General features: G+C 46.2%; 1 protein-coding gene across 1 annotated transcript; it reads left to right on the top strand.

Moving 5' to 3' along the window:
- The first annotated feature begins 1,990 nt into the window (after positions 1-1,990).
- GPR89B (G protein-coupled receptor 89B) lies at positions 1,991-27,937 on the top strand. The gene is made up of 14 exons (XM_019525685.1): positions 1,991-2,110; positions 6,485-6,544; positions 7,172-7,275; positions 9,552-9,658; positions 12,534-12,635; positions 14,940-15,060; positions 15,346-15,426; positions 19,749-19,858; positions 20,658-20,746; positions 21,506-21,598; positions 21,975-22,070; positions 25,969-26,058; positions 27,101-27,166; positions 27,274-27,937. Exons 1-14 carry the CDS (start codon positions 2,069-2,071, stop codon positions 27,478-27,480), a joined length of 1,368 nt encoding a protein of 455 aa, XP_019381230.1. The 5' UTR covers positions 1,991-2,068; the 3' UTR covers positions 27,481-27,937.

The following is a 27,937-nucleotide window of genomic DNA, read 5'->3' as shown; positions in this document are numbered from 1 at the left end:
TTGTTTGGGGGAAGAACCAACCCTGCCTCTGGACTGGTGTCTTGGTTACATTTTTAGATGCTAAAATTTTACTTTAGAAAATAGGGACATTTCTAGGGGTAACATCTGTCCCTGTCTCCAGTTGATCTCAGCCCCTGTGCAGCCCCAGCTGGGGCAAGCGGAAGTGGCTCTGGAGCTTCCCCCACCCCCAGGACAGCAGGAGTGACAGGTAGGGGAGGGAGCAGGCAGGGAGCAGTAGGGGAGAGGATATGCCTCTGAGCACCAAGGGGAAGGGAGGGGGGTTTTCATCTACTTAGGGACTTCAGAAAGTCCTGGGAAGGCTCCTGCCTCAACCCAAGGCGAGTGGTGCAGCTTTGTCACTGGGCCTCCTCTAGATCCCCACCTGTCTTGGGAAGACTCTTCTTGGCACTGCTGGAACACTAGGGAAGCTTTGGCACCAAATATTTCAAGATCAGGGTAAAAGTACTGCTCTAGGGACACAGCCATCAAGTTCTAGACTGTCCTAGAAAGTTTGGGATGGTGGATCTCTCTAGTGAGACTGCAAGCCCTGAAGACGCCCACAATGCAATCAAAGAGCAGGAGCTGTGTAGACAGGGGTGACATTTTGGTGCTAGGACTCCTAACCTTGACACTAGGGCTTCTAGGGCTTTATAGAGCTTGGGTCATACGTTGGTAGAGCTGTTGTCTCCACTTGTGCTCCCAGTACCCACACTTCAGTCCCAGGTCCCATATTGCAGACTGCTGGTCTTCTCACTCCCTCACATAGCAGTAGCCCCCTGGCTACTGAAGCAAGTACCTGCCTGGAGAGATGACACTAGGGGAGTGTTTGATGTGGGGTCAGTCTGATACAGCACAACTGAGGAAGGAGAAATAATGTGGGGTCAGCACCATGTGCCCCACCAGCCTTGCACAGGTTGCCACTAGCTGGGGCCCAGCACTGGCATGTTTAGACAACAGGTAGTCAGCCATGTTAATTTGAAGCCAAGGTGGAGATGCACCTCCCTAGGCCCCTTCCCCACATTACACTTATGGCATGATTCACCAGTTAATCAGGTCTTAAATTGTGACCCGGGCATGCATTAAAGCAATCGATGATAAAACAAGGACTAAGCCACAAAGTTATTGCACAAAAATGCTTAACTTTGTGGCTTGTTCTTACCACGCCATTAATGGCACACTGATTAACATCAGTGCACACTGCTGCTCCCTGGCAGCTGAGAGCCCCAGCTGCCCACAAAGCTCGTAGCCACAGGGGTCCACTACATGCTGTGACCAGGGTTGCCACCCTCCTGGATTGGCCTGGAGTCTACCGGAATCGGCATCCATCTCCCCGACTACTGAAAGCCATCTGGGAGACGTTAGTAGGATATTTTAAGAAAATGAAATTAATGACATTGCGTCACATAGGGAAAAAAAAAAGTCTCCCGGAATAGGGTCTGTCCGAGTGGGCAACCCTAGCTGTGACCCCCTGCTGCGGCTCTCCCCGGGCCGAGCTTGCTCCTTGCTGGTGCTGGCTGAGCCCGGCGGCGTGACGGCCGTAATAAGTTGCAATGGGATCCGATGGTGGATCCCACCTTCGCGCCTCCTGCCACCCACGTGTGGTGCGGCCTTTACCCGCAGGGTTAGAGGGGTCACGGCCTGCGGAGCACCTGAACTCGGGGTCCCAGCAGCCCTCTCCAGCTCACCTGGCGGGGGAGGGTGCGCACTGGAGGGCCCGCTCCCTTCCCCCACCACAGGTTCCTCAGTCCCTTGAGGACCCCCAGGCTCTAGCCCCTGCCTCGCCCGGCCTCCTCTCGCTCTCTAGCCCCGCCCCAGCTCTCTCCCCGTGGCCCCGCCCCAGCGATCTAGTCCCACCCCCTGCCCCTGGCCTGCACCCAATCGCCACGCCCCCTGGCCGCTGGCCACGCCCGCGCTCTCCCTGCAGCGCCGCGTCCCAGGTCGGTGGGCGGGGCTAGCGCGTCACTGGGCCCACCCGGAAGTGTCCGCGGCTCAGGAGAGGGGGCGGGGTCGCGCTCGGAGAATAGCCGCCGCCGTTGCCGCCACCTTGTACTCCCCCCGCAGCACCGCCATGAGCTTCCTCGTGGACTCCGGCATTATGGTCACGTCGCAGGTGCGCCCCCTTCTCCCTCCCCGGCTGGCGGGGGCGGGGCTTGGAACGGCCGCGGGGAGAGCGCGGGAAAGCGGGGGAGCGCGGGAACTGGGGAGACCCCGGCTGGTGGCGCCTGGGGAGGGCAGCCTTCGCCTCTAAATAGTCCTTAGTACTAATTAGTCACTAACTAGCAGCCTTTTTGGACCAGGACCCATTTGGAAGCATCGACGGCCAGTCCCAACACAGTGCTTTTCACTCCTGACCCAGTGCTCCCTGTCCCCCAGTGTGTGGGGTAGGGGGCCCTAAGCAGCCCCTCGTAGGCCGGAGCTGTGGCAGCTGGCAAGGGGAAAGCCATGGTTTCTCACGTTTTTCTCCCTTTTAAAGTTTGGTCAGGACCCTGTTGTATATTCTTGCAACCCAAAATCAGCGGTCAGGCCTGACTCACTGGCCCTTGCTCCCAGGCTTTCCCTAGAGCCGTGATACTGGCAGTGCCATTTCCAGTCCAAAGCATGAACACTTCCCACCCAAGAAAGGCAGCAGTGTTCCTGCACCCAGTCATGGCTGTAGGGTGCTGCTTGTGCCCTTCCCCGCACAGCAGGAAGCATGGGCAGAGGGAAGGTGCTTCGGCCTCCGCAGGAGCCTGCGTGCCTTCCCTCTCCTCCTGCTGCATTGCGTACAAGCGGGGCGTTGGCTGCCCTTGACCTGCCACAGGGTCAGGTGCTGTGGCAGGGTTCGGTGTTGTTTAGCATAGAGGTTATATAGAGCTTTTCAACCTCCAGGTAAGACCGGTCATCCTTGGGTGCCAGGGATTGCTGATGGCAGTGCAGAGTTTCGAGCAGGAGTCGGCAATGTTTTTGGACAGACAGCCGAAAACACCTGCAAACTTGGCTTGTAAGATGTTTTATTGTGTCAGGGCAGATGGTGTGGGAGCTCCAAGGGGCCCGATCCTTGTTGTGGCAGTGCAGCCCCTGCCCCTTCCCTGCCATCTGCCCCAAGGTACACGTGCCAAGCAAAATGCTGTCACGTGCCACACTCTGGCACCCATGCTGGCGGTTGCCTAGCCTTGGTTTATCGGACGGTTGTGTGGGATGGTTTGGGTAGGGCTGATCCTGCCTTGGGCAGGGGGTTGGACTACAGCAATGTTTCTTAGCCCCATGGGTCACGACCCAACAGCAGGTTGCAAGAATATGTGAAAGGGTCATGAGCAAACTTTAAAAATGGATTGTCCTTTAAAGGAGAAAAATGTGGGAAACTGCTGGTTTTCCCTTGCCAGCTGCCAGAGGTCCAGCCTGCAAAGGGCTGCTTGGTGCCCCTCATCTCCCGCACACCCACCCATGGCCCCATGCATGGTGGGACTGAGGGCAGGGGGCAGTGGGTTGGGAGTGAGGGGCACCGGCAGGGCCAGGGGGCTGTTTTCTACTTAAACTACTTACTGGATGGGGACTGGCCATCGATGTTTACAAATGGGTCCTGGTACAAAGAAGGTTGAGAACTGCTGCGCTAGATGACCTCTGGAGGTGCCTCCCAGCCTGACCACTCTGTGACTGTGACCCCCTCCTCTTACTGCTTCATGGTTCTAGGCCCCTGGGGCTGGGAGCCTCCTCTGCAGGTGCCCCCTGGCCACACGTGCAGTTAATGGTGTGCTAGGAACCAGCTGCAAAGGTCTTCACCCTAATTTGGGGAATAACCTTGTGGCTTATTCCTTGTTTTGTTTTGTGTCTTTCTTTCCTTGTTTTGATTGTGTTGCATAAACAAATGGCCAGGTAACCACTTAAGACACAATCCACTGGTAGGCCAGGGTTGGCGATAAGCTGATGTAGAGTTTTGATGAAGGATTTATCCGGGATGGGTTGGATAAGGATGATCCCGCTGCACACAGGGGGGTTGGACTAAAAGGCCTCTGGAGGTCCCTTCCAGCCCTCCTGCTCGGTGACTCAAAGTGTAACATGTGCTGGGGGCCTTGGATTCAACTGGCCACCTCCCAGTGTGGTCTCCCTGACGGCTGTCTGGCTGCCTTTGGACTGCGTCATGGCACTCAGTCAGGCTTGTGTGTGGGCACCCCCTGTTCTTTGCCTCTGATGAGTTGGTATTCTCTGCTTTTTGAATTCAGCCTCAGTCCTCATATTGATCACCTACTCTGGAGGAAGCATCTCCCTGCCATTTGTTTTCTGATTGCATGCCTTGCATCAGGACTGTCCAACCTTGGAGTGGCTGGGGGCTGTATGTTGTTCAGGCCTTAAGCTGTGCAGTGCTGTGTAGTTGAGTGCCTTTGCACCACACTGTGTCCCTCCACTGCACTGTGTGGCAGGCATGACCCTGCAGTACCATGCCAGTGACCCAGTGCTACATTGCACAGGATCCCTGGGGTCCCCTGAGTTGCCCACCTACAGGCTCCCTTTTCCTTGCTGTGTTGCCCCACCCCCAAGGGTGGAAGCAGGAGGCCAAAACTCCAGTGGCGGTAGCAAAGATGTGGCCCACAGACTACCAGTTGGACAGCTCCTCCTTTCATCATTACTTCCTTCTCTTCGTTTGTGCTGGAGGCTTTGTGTCTTCCCATCATCTTCAGGGGCATCAGGTTGGTTAATTAAATTACTCTGTGTCTTTCTGCCAAATTATTATTCTTGCCTTTCTTTCCATCTTTTATTTGTCAGAGTTGCTTGTGGTCTCTTATATTGTAACCTCCTTGGATTGTATGTCCTCTTGTGTGTCTGCAGTTTTGGGGGTATTAAATTAATTCTAATCTTTTCTGTCAGATGACAGACTTGCACTTCTAGTTTATAGCTCTCATTTCCTTCAGCTGCTCTTTACTAGCCTTAGAGTTGGAATCATTTTATGCAGATCGCACTCCCTCATTGTGCTTTCCTGACAAATGGCCTGAACCTAAATCTGGTGGTCATAAGTCTTGCCATTTTTACCCTTTTGCTATCAATTGCTTTTGAATTGCTCCCTTCCCCAGTTTCTCCGGCTGCTATCATTCACTGTCCTCATTCAGACTTTGCTTTTTTTTTTTCCCCCTCCCCAAGGCAAAACTGTTTGATCTTCCTTAACCCAGATTTTGGGCTTGATCTTCCTGTCTGTAAATCTCATCCTTCTATATCCAGAGTAGTGAAAGAAATTGCCCTCGTCATGGCTATGTTTCTACTGCTTTAGTTTCCTCTCTGTTCTCCCTAAAGTTCACAGCCTTCTACATCTTGTGTCCAGAATGCTCACCTTTTCACATGCTCTCAGAATGACACAATTGGTGCTATCCTCTCTTACCTCCATTGATTTCTTGCCTCATTTCTCACATCAAAGCATCGTTTTTAAAAGAAATTTCTATGCTCTGTTTTTATTTAGTGTCTCTTAACTTGTATTCTTCCTTTTTTTTTTAGTTTGATAGCTTCTGGGAGGTGGGTGTAGGTCTCTGGATAAAGTAGGAACTGGGGTCAGGCCTCCTTATTGTTACAAAATTTCTGAAACTAATTTTTTTTTAGCTAAGTCACCTTAACTCAGTTTCTCTGAATTTGCTTATCTCTAAAATTGGTATGATACTTGATCTGCTTCCTGTGAGGGTACCTGAGGCTGTGCTAAGGTTTATTTTTAAAGGATTTTGAATCACTGGTGATGGGTGTTTTCTGAGACAAAACGTTATTGGCTTACCCTGCCAGTCTAGTTTTTCCCTTGTAACTTTCTTAAGGACTTGTTTTTGCTTGTTTTGCCATGACTCTTCTGGAACTCCCTTTCTTACCTTCAAAACCACTTTTCACCTTAAATGCATTTAACTTAGTTGCTCTTGCTAAAGCATTTTGAGGAAGTGCATTAAGGCTAAGGGGACCAAAATCTTGGACACAAGGAGTGAAATCTTGGGATGTCTGTTAGAAGCTCTGAAACTGATGGCAGCTAAGCAGTTTCATGGCCCCTGTGACTGCAAGGTTTGCAAATGGTAGGCATGTTCAAGGCATTGCCTAGCACTAATGTGGGACCAGTTTTTTCAGATTCAGAAGGAAAGACTGATTTCGAGGAGCCCTTGGGATGCTGGGATCCAGCCCTGAAATGTGGATGGAACTACATTACCAGTTCTGCAGGTCGAACTGTGTTGGTCTGGAATGGGGAAAGATTATATCCCATAACTGATGTAGTATATTGCCTACTTACCCTTGCTGTCTTGCATTATTAGGTGTGAAGTAAGGCAGCATATGCTGTCAGCTGCTTTTCATCTCACTTTATCCTCTCATTCTTTCCATAGTAATGTCATCTTGGACCTCCCTGGAGAGACTGCTTTGAGAACAAGCTCTGTTCTTTCTGTGCTTTTTACCTTTTCTTTTCCTTTTACAGATGTGGTGTGCCCCAGAAGCGTTTGGGCTTCCCATTTTGCACACTGCTTCCTAATGCCAACTGATTTGCATCTCTTTGTAGGTGCTCTTCTTTGGATTTGGGTGGCTGTTCTTCATGCGTCAGCTCTTCAAGGACTATGAGGTGAGGAGGGGGCCTTTCATTCAAAGTCATTTGGCATATGGCAAAGTGATGCTGTTGCCTTTGAATCAAATGAGTAAAAGGTACTTTCAGGCACTTCCCCTTCCTTTGAGTTTTCAGTCTTTTTTTTGCTTTTACAGTTATACTTTCCAGTTATTTAAAAGGAACATTTTTCCTCCTCATTTGTGGTCTGAAAGGTCCATTCAGACAAGAGGGAAAACTTGTGGTGATACAAGAGAGAACTGTGTAGGCTAGGGATGACTGGAGGGCAGGCCTAATGCAGCCCTGCAGAATTTTATAGTTGCCTCCTATTGCTCTAGTTCAGAAATGGGGCCAGCTGAGACTGCAAGCAGTGCTCCATGTTTATCCAAGTTTATCTTTGCTGCATGCTGTAGTATGTGTTCCCCATAAACAGCCCTCTATATTACGCTGCAGTCAGCTCTTGTATGACATGGATGTAGGCTTCTGGTTCTTAACAGCTGCTGGTTGATCTTCGATTTTGGCAGGGGAAGGCACCCCACATCATAGACTCTGCTGACTAAGACACCTCATGGTTTGTGTCTGATATGTACATGGACAGCAGCCTATGAAGATGGATGTAACTCTTGTATCCTGTTTGCTCCATTGCAGGTGCGGCAGTATGTTGTGCAGGTGGTCTTTTCCGTGACCTTTGCCTTCTCCTGTACCATGTTTGAGCTCATCATCTTTGAGATCTTGGGGGTGCTCAATAGCAGGTGAGTGTGAGAGCTGTCATGGCAAGTCTTCCTAAATATGGACATGGCCAGTGCTGGGTTCTCTAGGGGCTCTGGAACTAGTTTTGAGTTAATTATTGCTTCTCAAGGAAAAGACGGGTTTGGAAGGCAAAAGCTACTTGGTTCCCATGTGATCTCTGCTCCTGGCAAACTCTGGGTCTTGAGGGCAAGTCTTTTACCTCCCTGCCTTAGTTTCTCTGTCTGTAAAATAGGGTTAATATTTACACTGTTCCTTATGGAGTATTTTGAGGATTAATTCAGGTTATGTTAAATGTTGTTAATGTTAACAGCTGAAGAGACAGTTGGAACATAAGAAGATTAGACTGGAAGGGGTCTTCTGAGCCATTGGGTCCTGTCCCTCTCATTTTCAATTAATTGTTTACCCAAGAAATCCCCAGAATTTCCAATTTAAATGCTCATATCTACCTACAAGACACAATACTGAAACACCCACAGAACCCTGCAATGTGACAAATAAAAGGGCTACTACAAGGAGGAGGAGCTGCTTTATACATCGTGATGGTTGATGCAATGATAAGATGTTAACAAAGGAGCAAAAATTATACTGCAATAAGATGATAGTATTCTATAAATTAATGGTACTTTTGATTTCCCTTCATGCTTTTAAGCTTTTTAGATGAAGCAAACCTTCCATATAAAAAGAACCTTCCATTAGGTTTACTTCAGAAAGGAATCCAAGAAGACATAAAATAGAGAAAAATAGTCTACTCCAATGCTCCTATTTAACTTTTTATTCTTACTTACTGAGAAGAGAGTACTCCGAGAAATTTTAAGGCAGCGCATTCAAACCTGATGAAAGGCAACGTTACTTCACATAATTAATTATTAACCTATAGATTTGCTGCCACTAATATCAGAAGGACTATTCTCTTTATTGTGAATCGTACATGGAAACATCAGTATATACAAGCGCATCTACAGTTTCAATACCCAGAAAAAAAATGACAGACATTCTTACTAGTGCTTGTACTTTGGTTCAACAGTAAATGCAGAGACATTTTGCCTAAAGCTAGGTGAAATTTTTCAGTCAAACAATTTATGCATCAAACCCCACAATTTAAGGTCAACCAAAACAATGACTATATGGGGAACTAGGCATATAATTTCTGCAAAGGGAGTGGGGGGGGACAAACAAAACTTAGAATGTAATTTAAACTTTTTAAAATGCATCTATATTTAATTAGAAAAAAACAGCCCATCTGAAAATGAATATTTGGTCAGCATAGCATCAAATTTAGGTTGGTCAACCTGCATATTTTTTCTGGGTTCTTTTTTTGTTTCAATTGGTGAACCAGAAAGCAAGTATTTGCTTGGCTCTAATTTTGCCTTCTTGCACAATTAAGTGCATTCTGGAGTTAATGGTGTTGCCATTATGGGCACAGGGTATGTGATTCAAAAGCCTATTGCTCTCCTTTGTTTAGGTACATAGGAAGGGATTTATGTTCTTGAGGTCTCCAGCAAGATACAGCCAGGGCTGTCCTGGGTTTTAGTGGTTCTCAACCAGGATACTGCAAGCTCCTTCCAGGGGTGTTGCAACATGGGTGCTGCCACAGCCAGGATAATCTGGCTACAGAGGCAGATCAAGAAGTAGCTGCTGCTCTTCCTGCATTTCTTCCAGTCTAACCCCCCAAGCTCTTCCTGGAATCAGAGAAGCGCTGGTCAGGTGGTATCATGCACCCCTCTGTTCCTGGGAGGAGCATGCAGGGTCAGACTGGGAAAGACTGTGGTGAGAACATGCACTCTGGCTGCAGCTCTTTGCACTGCCCATTCAGCGGTGTCTTGCTGTATTGGAGCTGCCATTTGCATTGCACAGCCAGGGGAGCTGGATGTGGGCACACCTGGGGCAGCAGGTAAGCCCACCCTCCTTCCTCCCATACACAAACCCCAGTGGCATAGGGGAATTTTTCCCAGAGCACAAAAGTCATGAGTTATCTCTGCTCTTTCCTGCTTTATTAGGGTTTTATGATAAACCTACAGGTAAGGAGCATGAGGTAATACCCTGTTGAGAATGACAGATAAGCAGGGGCAGCTCAAAAGTGGTTTTCAACCAGGGGTGCTGTCAAATTCAAGAAGTTGTGGAAGGTACCGCACTTAGGCAGGCTGAAAACCATTGTTTTAAGCCAGTATTATTCAGCTGCATGGCTTAGTCACAAGGGGTAGCTGGAGCTGTATCTTAACTTTAAGAGGAGTCCTTTGCATTTCAAGTAGGCACTGAGTAATCTTTTTGTTCCTTTCAGCTCCCGGTATTTTCACTGGAAACTGAATCTCTATGTGATTTTGCTCCTCCTGGTCTTTATGGTGCCTTTTTACATTGGGTATTTTGTTGTGAGCAATATCCGACTTTGTGAGTATGCAGTCTCATCATGGCAAGCTTGCACAGTTTGTGGGCAGACTTTGAAAGATATTACCCTCTCCTGCTCTGACAGCGTCCTGAGTGGGGAACTCCTCTTTGCCCGTCTCTGTGAAGATTCTCAGGGCATCCAGCATATCGCAGTGTGTTTCTTGTAGAAATAAAATATAAATAAATGTATATCCAAGCTTAGTAAATTCCAGCCCTTTTCATAAGACCTACAGTAAAATCCCTGTTATCCAGTGTTTAACTAGCTGGAATACTCTGTTAACTGGAATTTCTGGCCAGCCGGAAGCAGGGGAAAGCTCACATGTGGTGGCTACTGCCACTCTGTATGGCCGCTGCCACCCCCACCCCCTTCTGCTCCACCAGCTGGACACTGAGGGGGGTGGGAAACTCGCATGCGGCAGCGGCGCTCTGCGTGGGCTACCCTGTGCTGCCACTGCTCTGCTACGCTGAGTGCTGCTCCGCGGTGCACTCTGCAGCTGCCACTGCTCTGCATTCGGCTGCCGCCATCTCTGTACTCCATGTCTGGCCACCACCACCCCCAACACTTCCTGGCTCTGCGACCAGCCAGAAACCCCTGTGCTTCAGGTAACTGGCATTTTTAGATTACCGGCACCTTCCGTTCCCCACTTGTGCTGGGTAATAGGGATTTTACTGTAATTATTTATTGCTCCCTGCTTGATTTTAGCCACTGCTCTTCCAGTTATTTCTACTGCACCCAAACTATAAATCCTTTCTTTTTCTTTCCCCTCCTAACCACATTTCCTGTTCTTTCCTCCTCTGTTCATTTGCTAGATTTTTAGTCTTCTTTCTAAGTCTGACTAGTAGAGAGAGAGCACCAAATTCAAGTCATGACATCCCCTGTGGATTTGCAAACCCTTTGTAATTAGGTTGAGAGATTATTCTTCTCTTCCATATGTTGTTTTTCTTCATGTTCCTTCCCTTTCTCTTAGAGGTAACTTAGAGATATCTGGTGCCTGGTGGTAGCCTTATTAGGATTTTACAACTGTTTGAAGTAAACCATAAATCCTTAGAGCCCAAAGTGGGACAACAAATGAGACACAGAAGCCTACTAAACTAGTCCTTGCCTTTTTTCTCCCACCATGTCCAGATGAGGCCTCAGGCTGATGCCTCTTGTTATCTGGTTCCTTTTCCGTATGCTCATTCTTCCCCAGCCCCAGTTGCTGCTGATTGCTATCCATTATATTGCAGCTTGAGGGTAGAAGTAGCCTGTTAAATATACTGACTAGGGACAAATATGAAATCCCTGGCAGGGGGCATGGTCTGTTGTGTGTTGACCTGGGCTTCATACAGACATTTAGTTTCTCTTGGGAGAGCCACTGCTGTCCCAGGAGAAATCACAAGCATACAGATACGCAGAATTTTTTTGCCCAGAGTAGCAATGGCTGCTCCAAAAGAAACCTAACCTGGGAATAACCAGGGATAAATAAACTTGCTCTCTCGGGAGAGTTTCATCTTTTGGGAGTGCAAGTACCTGTACATGCTGTGGCTTCTCCTGAAGACAACATAGTCCTCCGGAACACCCCTTGCATAAAGCCCCAGTAGACAGTGTTGCTCACTGGACTCTGCTGCTCCTTCACTGCTCCAGTATGTCACCAGGCAGACAAGAGGAGCACGCAGTCCATGCTGAAAAGTGTGCACAGGGCTGCACAATGTCAGCACTGCAAGCTCTTTAGTCTTCAGGCCTCAGCATTCAAATGTCTATACATGCAGTCCTGGCTAAGTTTCTATACCAGGAGAACAAACGTAGGAGAATTCTTCCAAGTTATCTGTATGTGTCTATGCAGCCTTAGTCCTACTTCTCAGGACCGATATCATTTTCCCTCTTTTCCACCATAGAAATCCTTGAAATTGGTTAGTTTTTAGCGAGCACTACTCTTTGCTGGCTGCACCCTTACAACACAACTGGTGTTTGTACCATCCTTAATGCTTCCTTTCTGTGTTTTCTTATTTTGCCTCTTCTGTCTTCCATCTCCCTTCATGTCCTCTTTACCTTCTGAATTTTGATCTGCTCATTAATTCCTTGCATTCCTTGTCATATTTCTTTGGAATTGTCAGTTGTAATGGTGCTAGGATTCCTACACCGCCTTCCTCACTGATGGGCTTGAGGATTCCCTCTACCTACTGTCTCATACCAGCTAGATTGCTTAATTCCTAGGGGGAAATTATCTTTATTTAAAAGTATTATTTTTAATTAGCAGAACACTTGTGATGGTTAGCACTCAAGACAAGTATTATGTACAGTCGTATGTGTTTGGTCACATACAGGGATGCAGCGATCCTGCTGCTTGTCACATTTCTTTCCTGGTTTTCCATATGAGTTTATAAATAGGGCTGGGATCCTTGAACCCTCTGTCCTGGCATCCCAACCCCTGCAGCAGAGGGCTATTGCTTCATTCCTTTAGTTCCCTCAGGTATATGGCCCATTCCCTTTTAGCATGCTGTTGTCCTGTCCCCAGGGAGAAGTGATTGGAAGGTAGAACTGGGGCTTTGCTCTTTCTCTGCACTGGTTAGAAAAACTGAGTGGGGACATTGCTTCTCCTCATGCCCTGTAGTAGCATGTGACGTCCTAGGGTGTGGGTTTTACATTCCCTGTGGAACAGCCCCTTCTGCTAGTGCCTTACTGCATACCATGTCTGGCAGGTGATAAGCCCTTTGGAATTAGCCAGGGTTCTTATAACTTAAAGCCCTAGAAGTATCTGGGTTAGGTGGCTCCACTTTTGCCCACTTGTATGCAATAGTTTGGGACCAATGTAGTGATTCTGCTGCCCTGAATGAATCTTAGACAGGGAAACTTCCTAATAACGGTTGCTTTTTTTTCCTTCTCTCCCCTTTTTCTCAGTGCACAGAAAGAGGCTGTTCTTTGCTTGTCTTGTTTGGTTGACATTCATGTATTTCTTCTGGAAACTGGGAGACCCATTTCCTATCCTCAGTCCAAAACATGGTGAGCTTCATGCACATGCTGCTTTTGCCTCCTCGGTGGGTATACTGCTTCCTTGTTTACGCTCTCTGGCTCGTGCCAGCCTTGTGAACTGAACTGCTTTCAGTGGAGGGAGGAAGGGGGATCTGGAATCCAGAAGAACTTAACATATTTCTTCCAGTTTTTAAGGCACTGGAGGGGTGTGGGGGTATTTTCCAGAACTCAAACAGCTGAATCTGATCCAAGGGGACCCCTACTTTCACTCTTTTGAAAAGTATTACCTAAAGGAAACCCGAAGAGGAGGGGAAAATGACAGAATCAGTAACCCCAGTTGACCAGTCTGAACTGAATTCCTGAAATTTGTTCTGTGCTATCACGTTATTCTCCAGCTCCCCTTGAAACTACAGAGAATTCTGCATTGAAGTAACTGCAGAATCAGGATTTAAAGGCTTAATTGATCAATCTTTCCTGTGTTGGTCAACTCAGATTGGAAATAAGAAGGGAGAAATTTACAGGCTTGTCTGATGCCTTGACTATTGACAGATGTTATTTTTAATTCCCAAGCATTTTGATTCTTCTGAGCAATTATCACCACTGAAAGTTCACTCATCAATGAAGTGTTTCCTCCCTCCCCTGGGATGGAATACAACAGGGGATTAGTAACAGAACAACACTGCACACAGCTAGAGAGGCTGGAGGAGAGTGCTGAGTATCCATCAGAAGCTGCAGAGAGTTCTTGAGCTGGCAGATAAACTACCCTGGTGGGATTTGGCCAGAGCTGTGGGGCTAATCCTCTTTAACTTTGTGCAAAGTGCCAGACAACCTCTGTCATCTGCAGGTGTCTGGTACCTCATTATTTTTTACATTTCTTACATGGGCATGCTTCTGGCAGCGTGGTGCCCTTTCTGTGCCAAGGGCCTCTTGGCTTGAGAGATTCCTGAGAGAAGAGCGCCCCCTGCTGAATTAGCACATTTAATGTACATTTACATTCATTTCTCATTAAAACTCTTATTGCTGCCACGCTCACTTTATAAGATGAGCACTGTCTGCAATCTCCACCTGATTACAAGAAAGGGAAGCCACAAAGACTTAGAAACCCTGCTTTAAATGTCATTGAAACAGCCTCTGCATTTTAAATGCTGGTACCTGCTAGCATGTCAGGCAGGAGGCCAGCGTGCTGTTGTCCAGCTTGTAGCTGGTGTAAACTTGTGTGTAGCTGTGCATGACTCTGTGGTCCCAGTCTCCTTTTGTTAAGCCTCTCGGCCTTGTTTTATCATTTATTCCCCTTCCCTGAAGCTTGAAATGTGGTCTGGCTCTCAGCCACCTCAGCTTCACACTCACATAAACTCCAAATAGGCTGTGTGTGGCAGCTGCTTTATATTTGGTTCTACACCCCAGAAGAGTCGCTTGCATTTAGATGTGCATGGCACAGGGTCCCAGGAAAGCTTGGGCTGAATGGAGGACAGGGAAGGGCAAATGTAACTTAATCAGGGCATCTGCCCTTGGTATGGTAGCAGCCCTAGTTGTAATGCAAGCCCTACTTAATGCTTTATTACACTGAAGACACACTTTGTAGTATGAATTTAATGCTAATGCAAAATGCCACTTTGATAGCAGGCCAATAACTTTTGTTCATTCCCTATATGGATAGATGTAGCAGCAGCATACACTGCTTCTCTCATGCCACAACCCTACTGTCCTGCAAGGGTGTATTACATAGGATATGAAGGGATTGCTTCTGGACATAACAGGGTAGTTCTAGGGCATTGCAACACCTCGGGAAGGAGCTTGCAACACCCTAGTTGAGAACCACTGCACTAAAACCCAGGACAGCCCTGGCTGTATTTTGCTGGAGACCTCAAGAACACAAATCTCTTTCTATGGTTTAGTTAGTTTGTGGTGCCTTTGCTGAGAGTAACTGCACTGGTGCTGTGTATGCTAGTTGTGGCAGCGGGTTTTGTATAAGGGACATATCGGACAGGAGATGTAATAAGACCAAAGAGCACTGCTGAGACCCCACTATGGGCCAGAAGGGCAGTGGGGGAGCCCCTTCCCAGTCTTCTGTGGGTCCTTTCTTAGCTCAGGTTTCCTGACTGGTTTTTAAGCCTTAGAGTTTCACATGCCTCCCTGAGTTTCATTCCTTTCCTTCCTTCCCTATCTGCTGCCTGCACTTGCTTCTAATTGCCTTCAGCACCTGGACTGTGAAGGCCATTAGCTCTGATAAGTAATTGAGTGAGTGAGCATGTTCCATTGTGAGGGCACTGATGTCTTGAACAGGACAGGAAAAGCAGATGGTTCCTGATATTGTCTCGTCTCTCTCTCTCTCAGGGATCCTGTCCATAGAGCAGCTCATCAGCCGGGTGGGCGTAATTGGAGTGACACTCATGGCTCTGCTGTCGGGGTTCGGTGCTGTCAACTGTCCGTACACGTACATGTCCTATTTTCTCAGGTAAGAGCAGCCTCATGGAATTTTTTCTGTACTTTCCTTCTAGAGATTTGCCCTTCAGGTTCCCCTTTAGGCTTGGCCTTGGTGCCTTTCCTTTCCCTAGCCCCTCAGGCACACTGCCCTTAGCTCTCCTGTGTGCACTGCAGGACCCCTTCCATCACAGGTATGTGCTCTGCTTGCATGGGTCTTTCAGATCCTGTTTGTTTGTCCCATTTAATTCTCTGCATCCTTCCCATTCTCCCTGGAATGAAGTACCATGGCTAATGGGGTGCTGCATGCCTCTTGCAGGAATGTTACAGATGCAGATATCCTTGCACTGGAGCGCCGTCTTCTTCAAACCATGGATATGATCATCAGCAAAAAAAAGAGGTGAGGAGAATGCTGCAGAGGAAAGATGTTTTAGCTCACAGGTTTACATCTTGTGGGGATAAAATCAACTTGGTGCCATCAAGCTTTTAGCTGTCAGACCTACATTCCTGGTCAGCAACAGAAATGATTAGAGGCCTGGGAAACATGACTTATGAGGAAAGGCTGAAAGTACTAGGGCTGTTTAGTCTGGGGAAGAGAGAACTTAGTGGAGCCGGGGGGCATTTAATAATAGTCTTCAAGTACCTGAAGGGCAATTACAAAGTGGATGGAGATAGACTTTTCTCTGGGGCCATGGGGAAGAGAACTAGGATCTATGGCTTCAAGCTGCAGCAGGGGAATGTTAGGATAGAGATGAGGAGGAACTTTCTGACTATGAGGGTGGTCAAGCATTGGAACAGGTTACCTAGGGAAGCTGTGGACTCTTCATCCCTGGAAATTTTCAAGAGTAGGTTGGACAGACACTTGACTAGGATGGTTTTGTCCAGGTTGACCTTACCTTGAGCAGGGGGCTGGACTAGATGACCTCACGGGATCCCTTCCAGCTCTACTGTTGTGTGATTCTATGAAAGGTTGGAAATAGTTACATAACTGACTGAGAGTTCTTGAAACAATTGACCTTACTAGGTTGGAAATGTTTATTTCATTGTTGCACTGGTTTAGTGGCCTGATAGCATGATCTGTTTTGTTCTGTCATGGAGGTTTATGCCCTAAACAGTCTCTGTTTCCTCTGAAGTGGCACTGAATAAATTGCTGCTATTTTGCAGTTTGGCTTGCATGAAATACATGGTTAGCTTCAGCCTGTTTTCTAATGACCGAGCATCTGTATCCTCTAAAACCACTACAACTGGACCTTTCATTAGCAGTTTCAACCGTGTAACTGCTCCTTTGATACTGAGCTCTCTTCTGTCCTCTAGATGTTTTGTTTCCTGGCCAAAGTTGCGGCATGTTGACAGACCAGTGTAGAGAAAGTTTTACTGTTGTCTGGGGCCAGGTCTCAGTCTGGAAAGCTCTGCTGGTATAACCAGCAAAGTTTACTCCACTGACAGAGTACTCCTAGTGTGACTACAGCTTAAATTGGCAAGACTGCTTTTGTTGGCATAGCTTGTTCCATGCCCTCTGAGCACGATTAGGCTACAAGAGCAGAAGCATGGTATATCTGTATCTCCACCAAGGGTTTTGGCTGGCACAGTTTTGCAGCTTACAGATTGTACCTCCTCGCAGCCCTGACCAGCCCTACCATGCCAGCAACAGTTTATAGTGTAGGCTTGGCTGTATTCTCACTGCAGATCATCAAGGACTTGATCTGCACTATGATCTGTAGCCCTCTAGTGCTATTTGGCACTAGTATTACACAGCAAAGAGATGGAAGCAAACCCCTGAATATGGCTCCGGGTGCATGGATGCCATAAAACATCTGCCGCAGGGCAACTTTTAGTTTATATATCTTCTTTAATTGTTCCCCTTCAGATGCTTATTTAGATTTTACATTCCGAAGTGGGGAGGAGAAAGACAAGTTTAAAGCCTTAGCTAATGAGCAAAGTGATATAGCAAGTGAGGGACTCTATCAAGCCCAAGGTGACTTAGTAGGGCCCCACAGTTTTATAAGATGGTTGCCAGCTGTCCACACACTACAGAAGTGAAGTCTCTGTGGGTTATAGTGCTCAGTGGTTTGTTGTGACCTACAGTGTAAATCACCTCAGGTCTCTGAGGGGCATATAGTTAGGATTAAGGTACGGGAATCATTGGGACTTGCATCTGCCAGGTCTTGCCTATCTTCCAGTAGCCAAACAGCACCCAGAGGGTTTAGCATGTTTCCCATGCTATTAAGAAATGGCATCTATTATGTGTTAAACACCTGGGGATTGCATTCAACTGTATCCTTTCATGTAAAATGCTACAGACTCTTAGCAATTTGGAAAGCTGTCTTGGGAGCTCAAGTTTTGTTTTTCCCTGACAAAAGCAATGGATCACTTAGACACAAATGTGCATATAAAGGTAGAGCTTCAACTGCAGACTTTTGTAAATCTGAGTGCAGTGTTGGTGGGCAGAAGTGGGAAAGGAATGAGTGATGTTTTTCTTTGTATGGCTGCCATTACAATCCTGTCAGCTGCTTGATTGCCACCTTCAGAATTATTGATGGAAACCCAAGTCTTCCTGATAGCCCCTCAGGCTTATCAGGCGATGTGGTGGTGGGAAGCGATTTATTTTTCCTTTTGCTAGACATGACATTTCCTGTTTTTCCTCTCATAGCAGCACTCATACCCAGCCTCTTCCTCCTCAGTGGTAGAGAAGCATTGAAAATAGTTTTCCCACTAGTTTTTTTTCATGGGAATTGTTCTCCTACATTTTGCTCATTTTCCTGTGTGCAGTAAAGCAAAGGCTGAACCAGTCTCAGCTTCTTAGCATGGTAGAAGTTTTTTGCAGTTGTATGCAAATGCACAGTATTGGAAGCCTTGGGTTTGAAATGTCTAGACTCGCTAAAACCATATTATCAAATCTGCGTAGGATCAGATCAACCATTCTTCTATCTAGACAATAGATTCAGCCCCATACAATTTCTGTTTGGGATCTTGAGCATGTGGTCTTCAATCCTTGAGTTCCTGGCTGGTTTGTGTATGCATGTTAAATATACCGGTAGTTCTTAAAAGTACCATGCAATTTCATAGAATCGTAGCAAATTAGGGTTGGAAGGGACCTCAGGAGGTCATCTAGTCCAACCCCCTGCTCAAAGCAGGACCATCCCCAACTAGATCATCCCAGCCAAGGCTTTGTCCAGCTGGGCCTTAAACACCTCCGAGGATGGATATTCCACCACCTCTCTGGGTAACCTGTTCCACTGTTTTATGACCTTCCTAGTGACAACATTTTTCCTAATATCTAACCTAAACTTCCCTTGCTGCAACTTGAGACCATTGCTGCTTGTTCTATCATCTGTCATCACTGAGAACAGTCCAGCTCCATCCTCTTTGGACCCCCCTTCAGGTAGCTGAAAGCTGCTCTTAAATCCTCTCTGTCTTCTCTTCTCTGGACTAAATTAAGCCCAGTTGCCTCAGCCTCTCCTCATAAGTCATGTGCCCCAGCCCCATAACCATTTTCTTTGCCCTCTGCTGGGCTCTCCAATTTGTCCACATCCTGTCTGTGGGGGGGCCCAAATGTGGACACAGTTTCAGGCCATATCTACTCCTGCTGTCCATACTGTTGTTTATTTGGCTGTTTGCTGCACTTTGCCCTAGAAATAACTGCAGCACTGTCTTGCTTGCAGGTGATAAGGTGTTTGGCAATCTTTAAGGATAAAATAGGGCTGTAAATAGGGTCCACGATTCTGCGGGGGTGGGGAGCAAGGTTAAAAAAGCTATTCTTGTTGGAGTGGGGATACATTGGGAGGGATTAAACAGCGATAAGTTCTCTGTTATTGGAAGTCCGTGGCTGTTGCTCCTCCTCTGGAGTGCTAGGAGTCACAAAGGTCAGTATTTTGAGTTGGGAATGAAGGGTGATTTTGATTACATTGCTTATCAATGATCTTGGAGAGGGCTGGATGCCAAATGTAGCTCTGCTGCCTGCAGATAACAAAAAGGGGCCCCATAAGCACAGTTGAATGGCGGATTGCATCAACAGTACCGTGAATAGCTCTTGGTTTAGGGGTGGATAAGTAGTTCGCACGTTTCAGTGGAGAGAGGTGTGAAGCAATGAGGCTGGAGACGACAACGTTTGTAGGGATTATGACACAGCATAGATGGGGACATGAGGGATAATGCACAGCAGCTATGTTTGCATTTGAACCAGTTTTTGAGGTCACATGCAGGTGGTCGAAGGCAACAAAGCTTCCAGTTCTGTATTGCCATGATGAGAGCCTGCTTCATTAAATCTGGTCACCCAGCCCAGTAATGACTGAGTATCAAAGAGTATTGCTATGCATCATCCAGTTGTGACAGCACTGGGGAGGGAGCGCTTGTCCAATGACAGGGAAGCGTATTGTGGGACAGCAGGATGCAACAAGCCTTGTGGTCTTCCTTGGGATTGTGAAGCAGTTGAGTCACAGGTTTAGGGGGAGCTTATGGGAGAAGGGAGGCTGGTAGGCCACATGGCTGATAACACATGTGACTCTGTAGTTGCATTTAAATCCATTTTGTAATTTTTAAAGAGAGGTCAAAATAATGTATTGGTTGACAAGTGAACAGAGTAGCAGCTGGTTTGACAAGGTAGGGTGTAGGGTGTCTCTTACGGAACAGGATTGGTGGTTCCACATCAGCAGGGGTATTGGTCTGTGCTGAATGAGTTTCATGGCATCCTTTAGTGAGGACTTGAATTGTCTCTCTTTTCAGGATAGCAATGGCCCACAGGACAATGTTCCAGAGAGGGGAAGTGCACAATAAGCCCACTGGCTTCTGGGGCATGATCAAGAGTGTTACAACATCTGCCCCAGGCAGTGAGAGTATCCTTTGTCTGTGTGCTGGTGCCAGACTGTTTGGCTGCAGCAAAGTGCCCTCCTGAGATGAAAGGAAATGTGAATAGGAAAAAACAGATGTGGAGGCTGGTGCACCATACAGCACTTCACAAATCACAGGCCCCCATATATGCTCTGCCCCAGGGAGCTTGCGCAGTGTGAGATGCCTGCTCAGGTATGTGCAGTCCTGGGGAAATAGTTGAATGACAACAGGATAGGAAGGGTTCCTGCAGGGAGGAAAGAGAAAGAGGGACCTTGTTCAATGGTTAGAGCTGTAGAGAGGCAGTAATTTCTGCCAAACTACCTAGACTGCTTTGAAGTGTCCAATGTTAATAATACTTCAGTGGAGAGGCAAGGAGCTTTACTTAGAGCCCTATGGGTACGGTTCTGTAGCCACGTGAAGGCCAGAGGGATGGGGAGTAGGGAAGCCATCCAATCTGTAACCCTCAGCAGGAGTCCTGTAGGTGGAGGAGATGGGGAAGTGGCATAAGGGAGTTCAGGGGGTGTGAATGTTGTAAGAACAAAGCAGTTTGTTTTTGGGGGAGACCCAGTTCCATTTTTTCATGGCTGTCCCTCCATTTGCAATGCAGATCCCCTTTCAAAGGAGTTGTATTACCTAGCTATGCTGTAGCAGAGGGCGCTCAAGTACTGGTCTCATACTAGGTATTTCTCATAGGATATAAGGAGAGACTGTGTCTCTGCAGGAAGCAGAGCAATGGAGGGAGCCTCAGAAATGTGTGTGAAACTCCTATAGGAGCTCCTACCCTTGACTTGTATGATTTGCCAGATCTGTCCCTTATCCAGCAGGAAGTGGATGCTTTGGAAGAGCTGAGTCGGCAGCTTTTTCTGGAAACTGCTGACCTGCATGCAACAAAGGTATGGAGCAGGGAAACCATCCAGATGTCAGATACACAAGCTGACAGCGATGACAGTTTGGGAGAGGAGAAATGGAATTAGGCAGGAGGAACTGAATTCATATTCTGTGGGCCAAGATGAAAACTGCTGAAAGCTTGAAAACAAACAAACAAACCTAGGGAATTGGATGGCAGTGTTCCCCCAGCTCAAATATGTCTTGGCTCCAGTATCCTGCCTTAAAAGGCAGTGATTTGAGCTTGTGCTAGGAGAGGAAAGAGGGGGAAGCTTAGGGGCTTACCTGCAGTTCCTCTGTAAAGCCCTATCCTAGACTTCTTTTGCAGCCTGGTCTTTCACTATAGTGCAGCCTCTCCTGGCCTCTCACTGTACTTCAGGGCTGAGTTTTCAGATTCTTCTGAAGTTCATGCTGATTTGTAACATGAGTTAATGCTGTAATTTAAGAAGGGGGCACAGTTTAGTGGCAATCAGAACTGCCAGTCTGGAGGACCTGTGTTCTCTCTCCAGCTCTGTCATTCCATTAGTGTGGCACCTTTGGTAAGCCACTTACCCCTTCAGTGCCTTAATTTTCCCATTTGAAAGAGCAGATGCTATTTACTGACCTCTCTCACATGAGTGTTTAGCTTTCTATATTAACATAAGGGTGATGAAAATTGTTGTGGAAGGACAAGGTAGTCGTGAGTATTATTGATGCTGGTTTAAAATGTATGAACAGAATTTCTTGTGATGAACATGGAACTATTATGTTTTTTTCCCACTCTTCAGGAGAGAATAGAATACTCCAGAACTTTCCAGGGGAAATACTTTAATTTTCTGGGCTACTTTTTCTCCATCTATTGTGTCTGGAAAATCTTCATGGTATGTAAAAGTCTTATTTTGTTGTTCTTAGATACAGTTTACCTGGAGAGTTGTATCTCTCCTAGATTGTACTTTGCACGCAGCTTTGGGTCTGCATCTCGAGAGTAGTCTTTCAGTTTTTCTTTCTGTTCCCTGCTTTTGGAGTCTGCAAATGGGATTGCTATCTGTGTGAGGTAGCTCTTTGCATGTATCTGACTCTATAGTGCATCAGAACAGCAAGGCCCATGCATTTTGTATGTTCTCAGTTAACTTTATTTTAATCCTTGAATAGTCCTATACAGCAGAAAAGAAGGAAAAGGTGTGCATGTATGTCTTACCCATTGCTGTGGTGTGTATGCCATGTTCTCTTGCAGTGATGCATATTTCTCTTTTTCAGGCAACCATCAATATTGTATTTGATCGAGTTGGGAAGACTGATCCAGTCACAAGAGGAATTGAGATCACTGTAAATTATCTAGGAATCCAGTTTGATGTGAGAGCCATTTAAATTCCTCATTCACTTAGTAATTCCTGTTTTATCCCTTACAACATAACCTGCTATTGAGTGAGTTGGGGTGGAGGGGAAGGCATGGGGATCAGGGGGGATCTGGGTCACAGATCGTAGTCCCTTTTCAATTTTGAGGGTGGGAAAAGTAGTGGGAACTTTGCTTTTGGTACATTAATATATGAGCATAATTTTGTGATGGAGAGCGTGACCTTCATGTATTTCCTACTGAAGTACCTTTTATGACATGTTGACTCCAACCTGTCCCCATGCTAGAAATAGATGTAGTCTGTCTCTGTCCATAGAAGGCAGGGTAGATATGCACCTTTATAGACTAACTAAATGAGATATATAAGGCAAATCTACATGTTCATTAATGTGCTTCTGTTAAGATGCATTAAATTTAGTATCTCCATGGTGAGGTACTAGAAAAAGCTGCATTAGCCTATTTTAATATGCATTAATGAAAGCAGTTTTTTTGTTATGCTTTAATGCTCTTAAAATAGGCTAATGCGCATTAAAGCTCACCTATAGATGTGCCCATATCTGAGCACAAGTTTTCATGAACCCAAGTTCACTTCATCAGAGGGTGTGAAAGGACAGTGTAGAGCAGAGTAATCTTTACAGCATCTGATGAAATGAACTTGGGTTCATGAAAGCTTGTGTCTTCTGACTTCAGACTAACATGGCTAACTACCTCCCTCTGTCTAGCCATAGTCATCAGCCTGTCTTATAAGTGATAGGTAGGCAGATCATTTGCATAGAGCACAACTTTTAATCATGTTCCTAGCAAAGTTAATAATGAGGATTATCTGCCATTTATTTGCCCACAGAACAGGTCTAATGCAAGTTAGTGGATCACCACACTGCTCATCAAACTACTTCAGCCTTGACCTTGAGGGACAGCCTGTAGGGGAAGCCGGGCAGTTCAGCTTCTATTCCCCCTTCTTTTCTTTACTGTCTCTGCTGAGACACTAACTGGAAACAGTTTTCTGATGTGCTTAGTGGTTCTCCAGGGACTGAACAGATGACACCACCATTTTTCATATTGACTAAAATACCATCTGCACTCTGTTCCAGCTACCTGGGTTTGAAATGGAGCATAGGCCTAGAAGTGAAAGGCTATATTCTTTTATCAAAGGCCTGATCCACCAGTCTGTTCCCTACATGTGCATTTTTATGTATGCTGTTACAAAGTCTTCCATATTTAGTGTGTTTTACAAATCTTTGAATTCTGTGCAGTATCTCCTTTCTCTTGTATTTAACTGAATAACTGTCTTCATACTATTTCCATAACTAGTCTCAAATTGTGCTCCATCCAAAGTTACTCTTTTTTGTCAGGCATAATTCTATAACAGGTTTCAATTCTTTTGCTTCCCCAGGGAAAGTATCACCTCTTCAAACGGGGTGACAAAGAATGCTGTGTTGCGTCCCCTTTGTATTGTGCTTTTTTGGTTAGTGTAGTTTGTAGTCAGTCTTATTTGTTGATGATTTTCTTTTACTGGACTAGGGAGACAGACTTCCTGTTTTCTTTGTCCTGGCTTCCGTCCCCTAGTCTGTCAATTGGGATGCTAGTGTTCTGACTGCACTTTCTAAATGCAGTTGTTTCTATAGGTCCTCTCACTAACTGGCAGAGGGGACTTTCTTATACTGAGAACTGGGAGCCAGGCAGTCTGGATTTTATTTCTGGCCCTGCTGTTCAATTGTACAAGTTCCTCATTTCATTTTTCCCATCTGTGAAATGAGCCTGCCTTACAGGAGCTGTTGAGTCTAAATTAACTGCTTGCAGAGTATTTAAATAGCAGGTGCTGTAGAAGGGGCAGTTTCCTGATGTGTCAAAAGGGAGGAGAAGACACAGCATCCAATATTTTGAGTGATCGTTTTAAGTGATGAGTCTGAGATGACAGGTCAGATTTTTTTCAGTCTACTTAGCATTACATAGCCCCAAATCGGTTGAAAATAGAGCTTCCTCTGACTTCAGTGCAGCTGTAAGTGAACTGCAGATCAGACCCTAAGGTTTCTAGTCAGACACATAGAAAATGAGAATCATAATTATCAGTTATCTGTAAAAAGCTCAGTATAAAGAACTTGACTGGCAGGACAGAGGCAGAGATGAAATCCCGTTAGTTCTCATGGGATAGCATTCAATTACCTTAAGATGAGACCTCCTTTGTCTTGCAGCCTTTTGCCTCATTGGCTACACACCTTCCAAATACTGCCACGGAAGCAGGGTTCCTGCAGACAGTGCCCTCCTTCATTGCACAGCCCTGATTCATCCTTGGAGCAGTTCTTTATTGGGCACTGAAGAAGATAGTAATCCTGGGCAAAAAGCAGCATGCCTTCATGTAATTAGACAGTGTCATGTGGATGCGCATAAAGGATTTGGATTAAGGTTGCACAAGCATTTTCTATCTTTTGAGCACTTGGCTTTGCTAGTTTAATAATGCTGTCCCATCATGGGGGGGGTGTGTGTGTGTGTGTGTGTGTGTGGGTGTGTGTGTGGGTGTGTGTGTGTGTGTGTGTGTGTGGGTGTGTGTGTGGGTGTGTGTGTGTGTGTGTGTGTGTGGGTGTGTGTGTGGGTGTGTGTGTGTGTGTGTGTGTGTGGGTGTGTGTGTGGGTGTGTGTGTGTGTGTGTGTGTGTGGGTGTGTGTGTGGGTGTGTGTGTGTGTGTGTGTGTGTGGGTGTGTGTGTGGGTGTGTGTGTGTGTGTGTGTGTGTGTGTGTGTGTGTCTTCCAGGGGGTTGGGTTTTTTAAAATAGCTAACTGAGGGAAAAAAATGCATCTTTTAGATACCCACAAGAACTGTGCTCAACTCGAGCATTTACCATTTGAGGTAGGCAGCTGACTGATGAGACTCAGTAGGAGGAATGTCAGTTCTGGAAGGTCCTTGTCAGATGTAGGCTTTTCTCCTCCTCCCCAAAACTGTGGCAATGCCTCATCCTGTCCCAGTCTTCTCTTTTCATAGCCCAGGCCCACTTATCCCAGGCTCATTCTCTTTACCTCATCTATCTTGAAGTGCTTCAGCATGTGTGCACTGTGATTTCTGTGCCCCGCCCTCCCTCCCCAAGGCTAATAGCTAGGCCAAATGTAGGTGGATTTTTTGGAAGGACATCTAAAGCTACATCCTTGATGCACAGTTCTCCCACTACCAAATTTTATATCTCTTGCGTCAAAGAATTGGGCACTGGTGCGTTCCTAAGAAAAGATGGTCAGAATTATTTTCACACAAGTAGAGTAGCACATTTTCCCCTAACCTTACTGGAAAACAGCTGAACTGTTTAGGTTGAGATTTAAAAGCAAAAATGAAACCAATAGCCCAGTACTATACATGCACAGGGACCAAGAATGGAAAATATCAGCCCAAACTCTTTGATTGGCACAGTTAGAAGCATATGCAAGATAGAGCTTCGGAGACTCTTTGGGCAACCTTAATGAGAGATGCTACCAGGACCACTCATAATATTAACAGTATCTTCTGTAGGCTATAGCCAGAAGAGGGCAGTGGTTTATGTCGTTTTTGGGAACTGATGGAAACACTTCAGTGGCCTTGTCTCATATATTGCATTTGTCTACAAATCAATCACATTTTATATATGTGCGTATTGTGTGTGTGTTCTTGTGTTTACTTTTCTGTAAGGCACCACTTTGTGTTCACAATTACTTCATTCATGTAGGTTAGATCTGTGCATATACCATGTAGATGTAATTGCACATGTTAAGTACAGGTGGGTACATTTGTGTGATACGAGTACATGTAAGTACCTAAATCTGACTGCAGCAAGTGTCTGGATATGAGAATTGAGAGATCTTGTTGGCTGTACACCCATGCATATTATATGCAGGGATAGCTCTAGGGATTTAACCATTTCCTGTTTTTGTTGCCACAGGTAAAATTCTGGTCACAGCACATTTCCTTTATCCTTGTTGGAATAATCATCGTCACCTCCATCAGGGGCTTATTGATCACACTCACAAAGGTACATCTGGCCAGAAGCTTGTCTTGTAATTGTAGTCCATGAGACCTGTGTTTTTCTAACTTAGGGAAGGAGGACACACTGTAAACTTTCTAGGTCTGTAGGGCCTGTGATATCTATATATAGGGAGTGAACAAATAGGATCTGAAAAGGACTGGGATGTTGGTCCTTGCTGGGAGTGGGTCTGGGGGGTAAAGTGCTCATAGAGATGAAACAAAGGCTAGCTTTTTATTATTAACATGGAACAACTTAACAGGACCATCCATAGCCATTCCAGTCCCTGAACATGGTATAAGAGCCTCCTGTTTGCACAGAGCAATGCAAGAAATGTTAGGGTTCTAACTAGCAACTAATAAGTGTTTTATAGTCTGTTTTATCATGAGCATGTTCCTACATCATCCATTGGTTACTATAGCTTTAACTGCCAACTACCTGCGTGAATCAGGTCTAGCGGTTATGGCCCTAATTGTTGCCAGGTGTGCAGTCTACATTCATCCCTAGTGTTACCTCTGAGAAGAGTGGGAGATGTTAAGAAAGGAAGTGTGATGTGGCAGGTGGGATTTGTTAGTCCAGCCTATGGACTGGTGTGTAGGGTCTGGATCGCTGCATCTAAATGACAGGGCATTTCTGTAGAACTGGCAGAGAATTAACTCTTTAGTACAGTGATAGGTAAATCATGTCTGCACACAGTGGGGAGACTCAGCTATTCTACTCTTCAAATTGGACTGGGGTGAGGGGCTGGGCTAGAATCTATTCTGAGGGGCTTGAGTCTCTATGCAGGCTGGCTGAACAACATTGGTAAATTGTTCAGTGAGATGTGCTTAAATGCTCAGCACTTGGCTGTTCTGCAGGTGGGGTCCTGCTCCTTTTTAAAAAGTGTGTATAACCCCCCAGGAAGCATGGTATATGTTTCTTTCAGTGCTGGTTTCTAGCACTGATGGGGAAAGATTGGAATGTGTACTCCTTCCACATTCTGATGCGCGGGACCACAAACCTGCCCAGTGCCAAGAAACCTATTTCCAGTTGCTTTTTTTCCTCTTTACAGTTCTTCTATGCCATCTCCAGCAGCAAGTCTTCCAATGTTATTGTTTTGCTGTTGGCACAGATCATGGTGAGTATGCAGACCAGCCGGCCAGCCTTTGCTACATTGTCCCATCTCATCAAGAGCAGCCAGTTGTGAAATACTTAGCTGACACATTTCCTGGGTCTTTTTTGCAGGGGATGTACTTTGTTTCTTCAGTGCTCCTGATCCGAATGAGCATGCCGCTAGAGTACCGCACTATCATTACAGAAGTCTTGGGGGAGCTGCAGTTCAACTTCTATCACCGTTGGTTTGATGTCATATTCCTGGTTAGCGCGCTCTCCAGCATCCTCTTCCTCTACTTGGCACACAAGCAGGCCCCAGAGAAGCACATGGCACTCTGAGGCTGTACTGGTTTAACCCACTGTTCTGGTACCTCTCCTTTTGGCTGGCTGCAGCTCTGTAGTACCGACAGGTATAAGAGAAAAGAAGAGCAGCTCCTCTGTGCTCAGACAGCATGACTGGCTCGTTGAACTTCCATGATTGTCTTTTTTTCAGCTCTGTGGCTCATCCTGTGAGTGTCATGGCTTGAACATGCGGAAGAGGCAGAGACAAGTAACGGACAGCTGAGAGTCAGGGAATAGGACCCTCGTGTAACAGTGACGCCTTACAGGACTTCAGGAGATATTGACTGAAGGGGAAACCTGTTACAATCAGGAATGGAATAAAATCTTCAAAGAGGGCACTGTGGAAACACAGTATGTTAAAATGAACCATTCTTAATCTGGTTTTGGAGCGTGGTGATTCTGGAGCCAAGTGTCTAAATCTGTGGAATTAAATCTGTTTTTTTGTAATACCTCA

This window comes from Gavialis gangeticus, unplaced genomic scaffold, assembly GCF_001723915.1.
Source record: "Gavialis gangeticus isolate Ggan-Ray unplaced genomic scaffold, GavGan_comp1, whole genome shotgun sequence".
Lineage (NCBI taxonomy): Eukaryota > Metazoa > Chordata > Crocodylia > Gavialidae > Gavialis > Gavialis gangeticus.
This window is presented reverse-complemented; position numbering and strand designations above follow the sequence as displayed.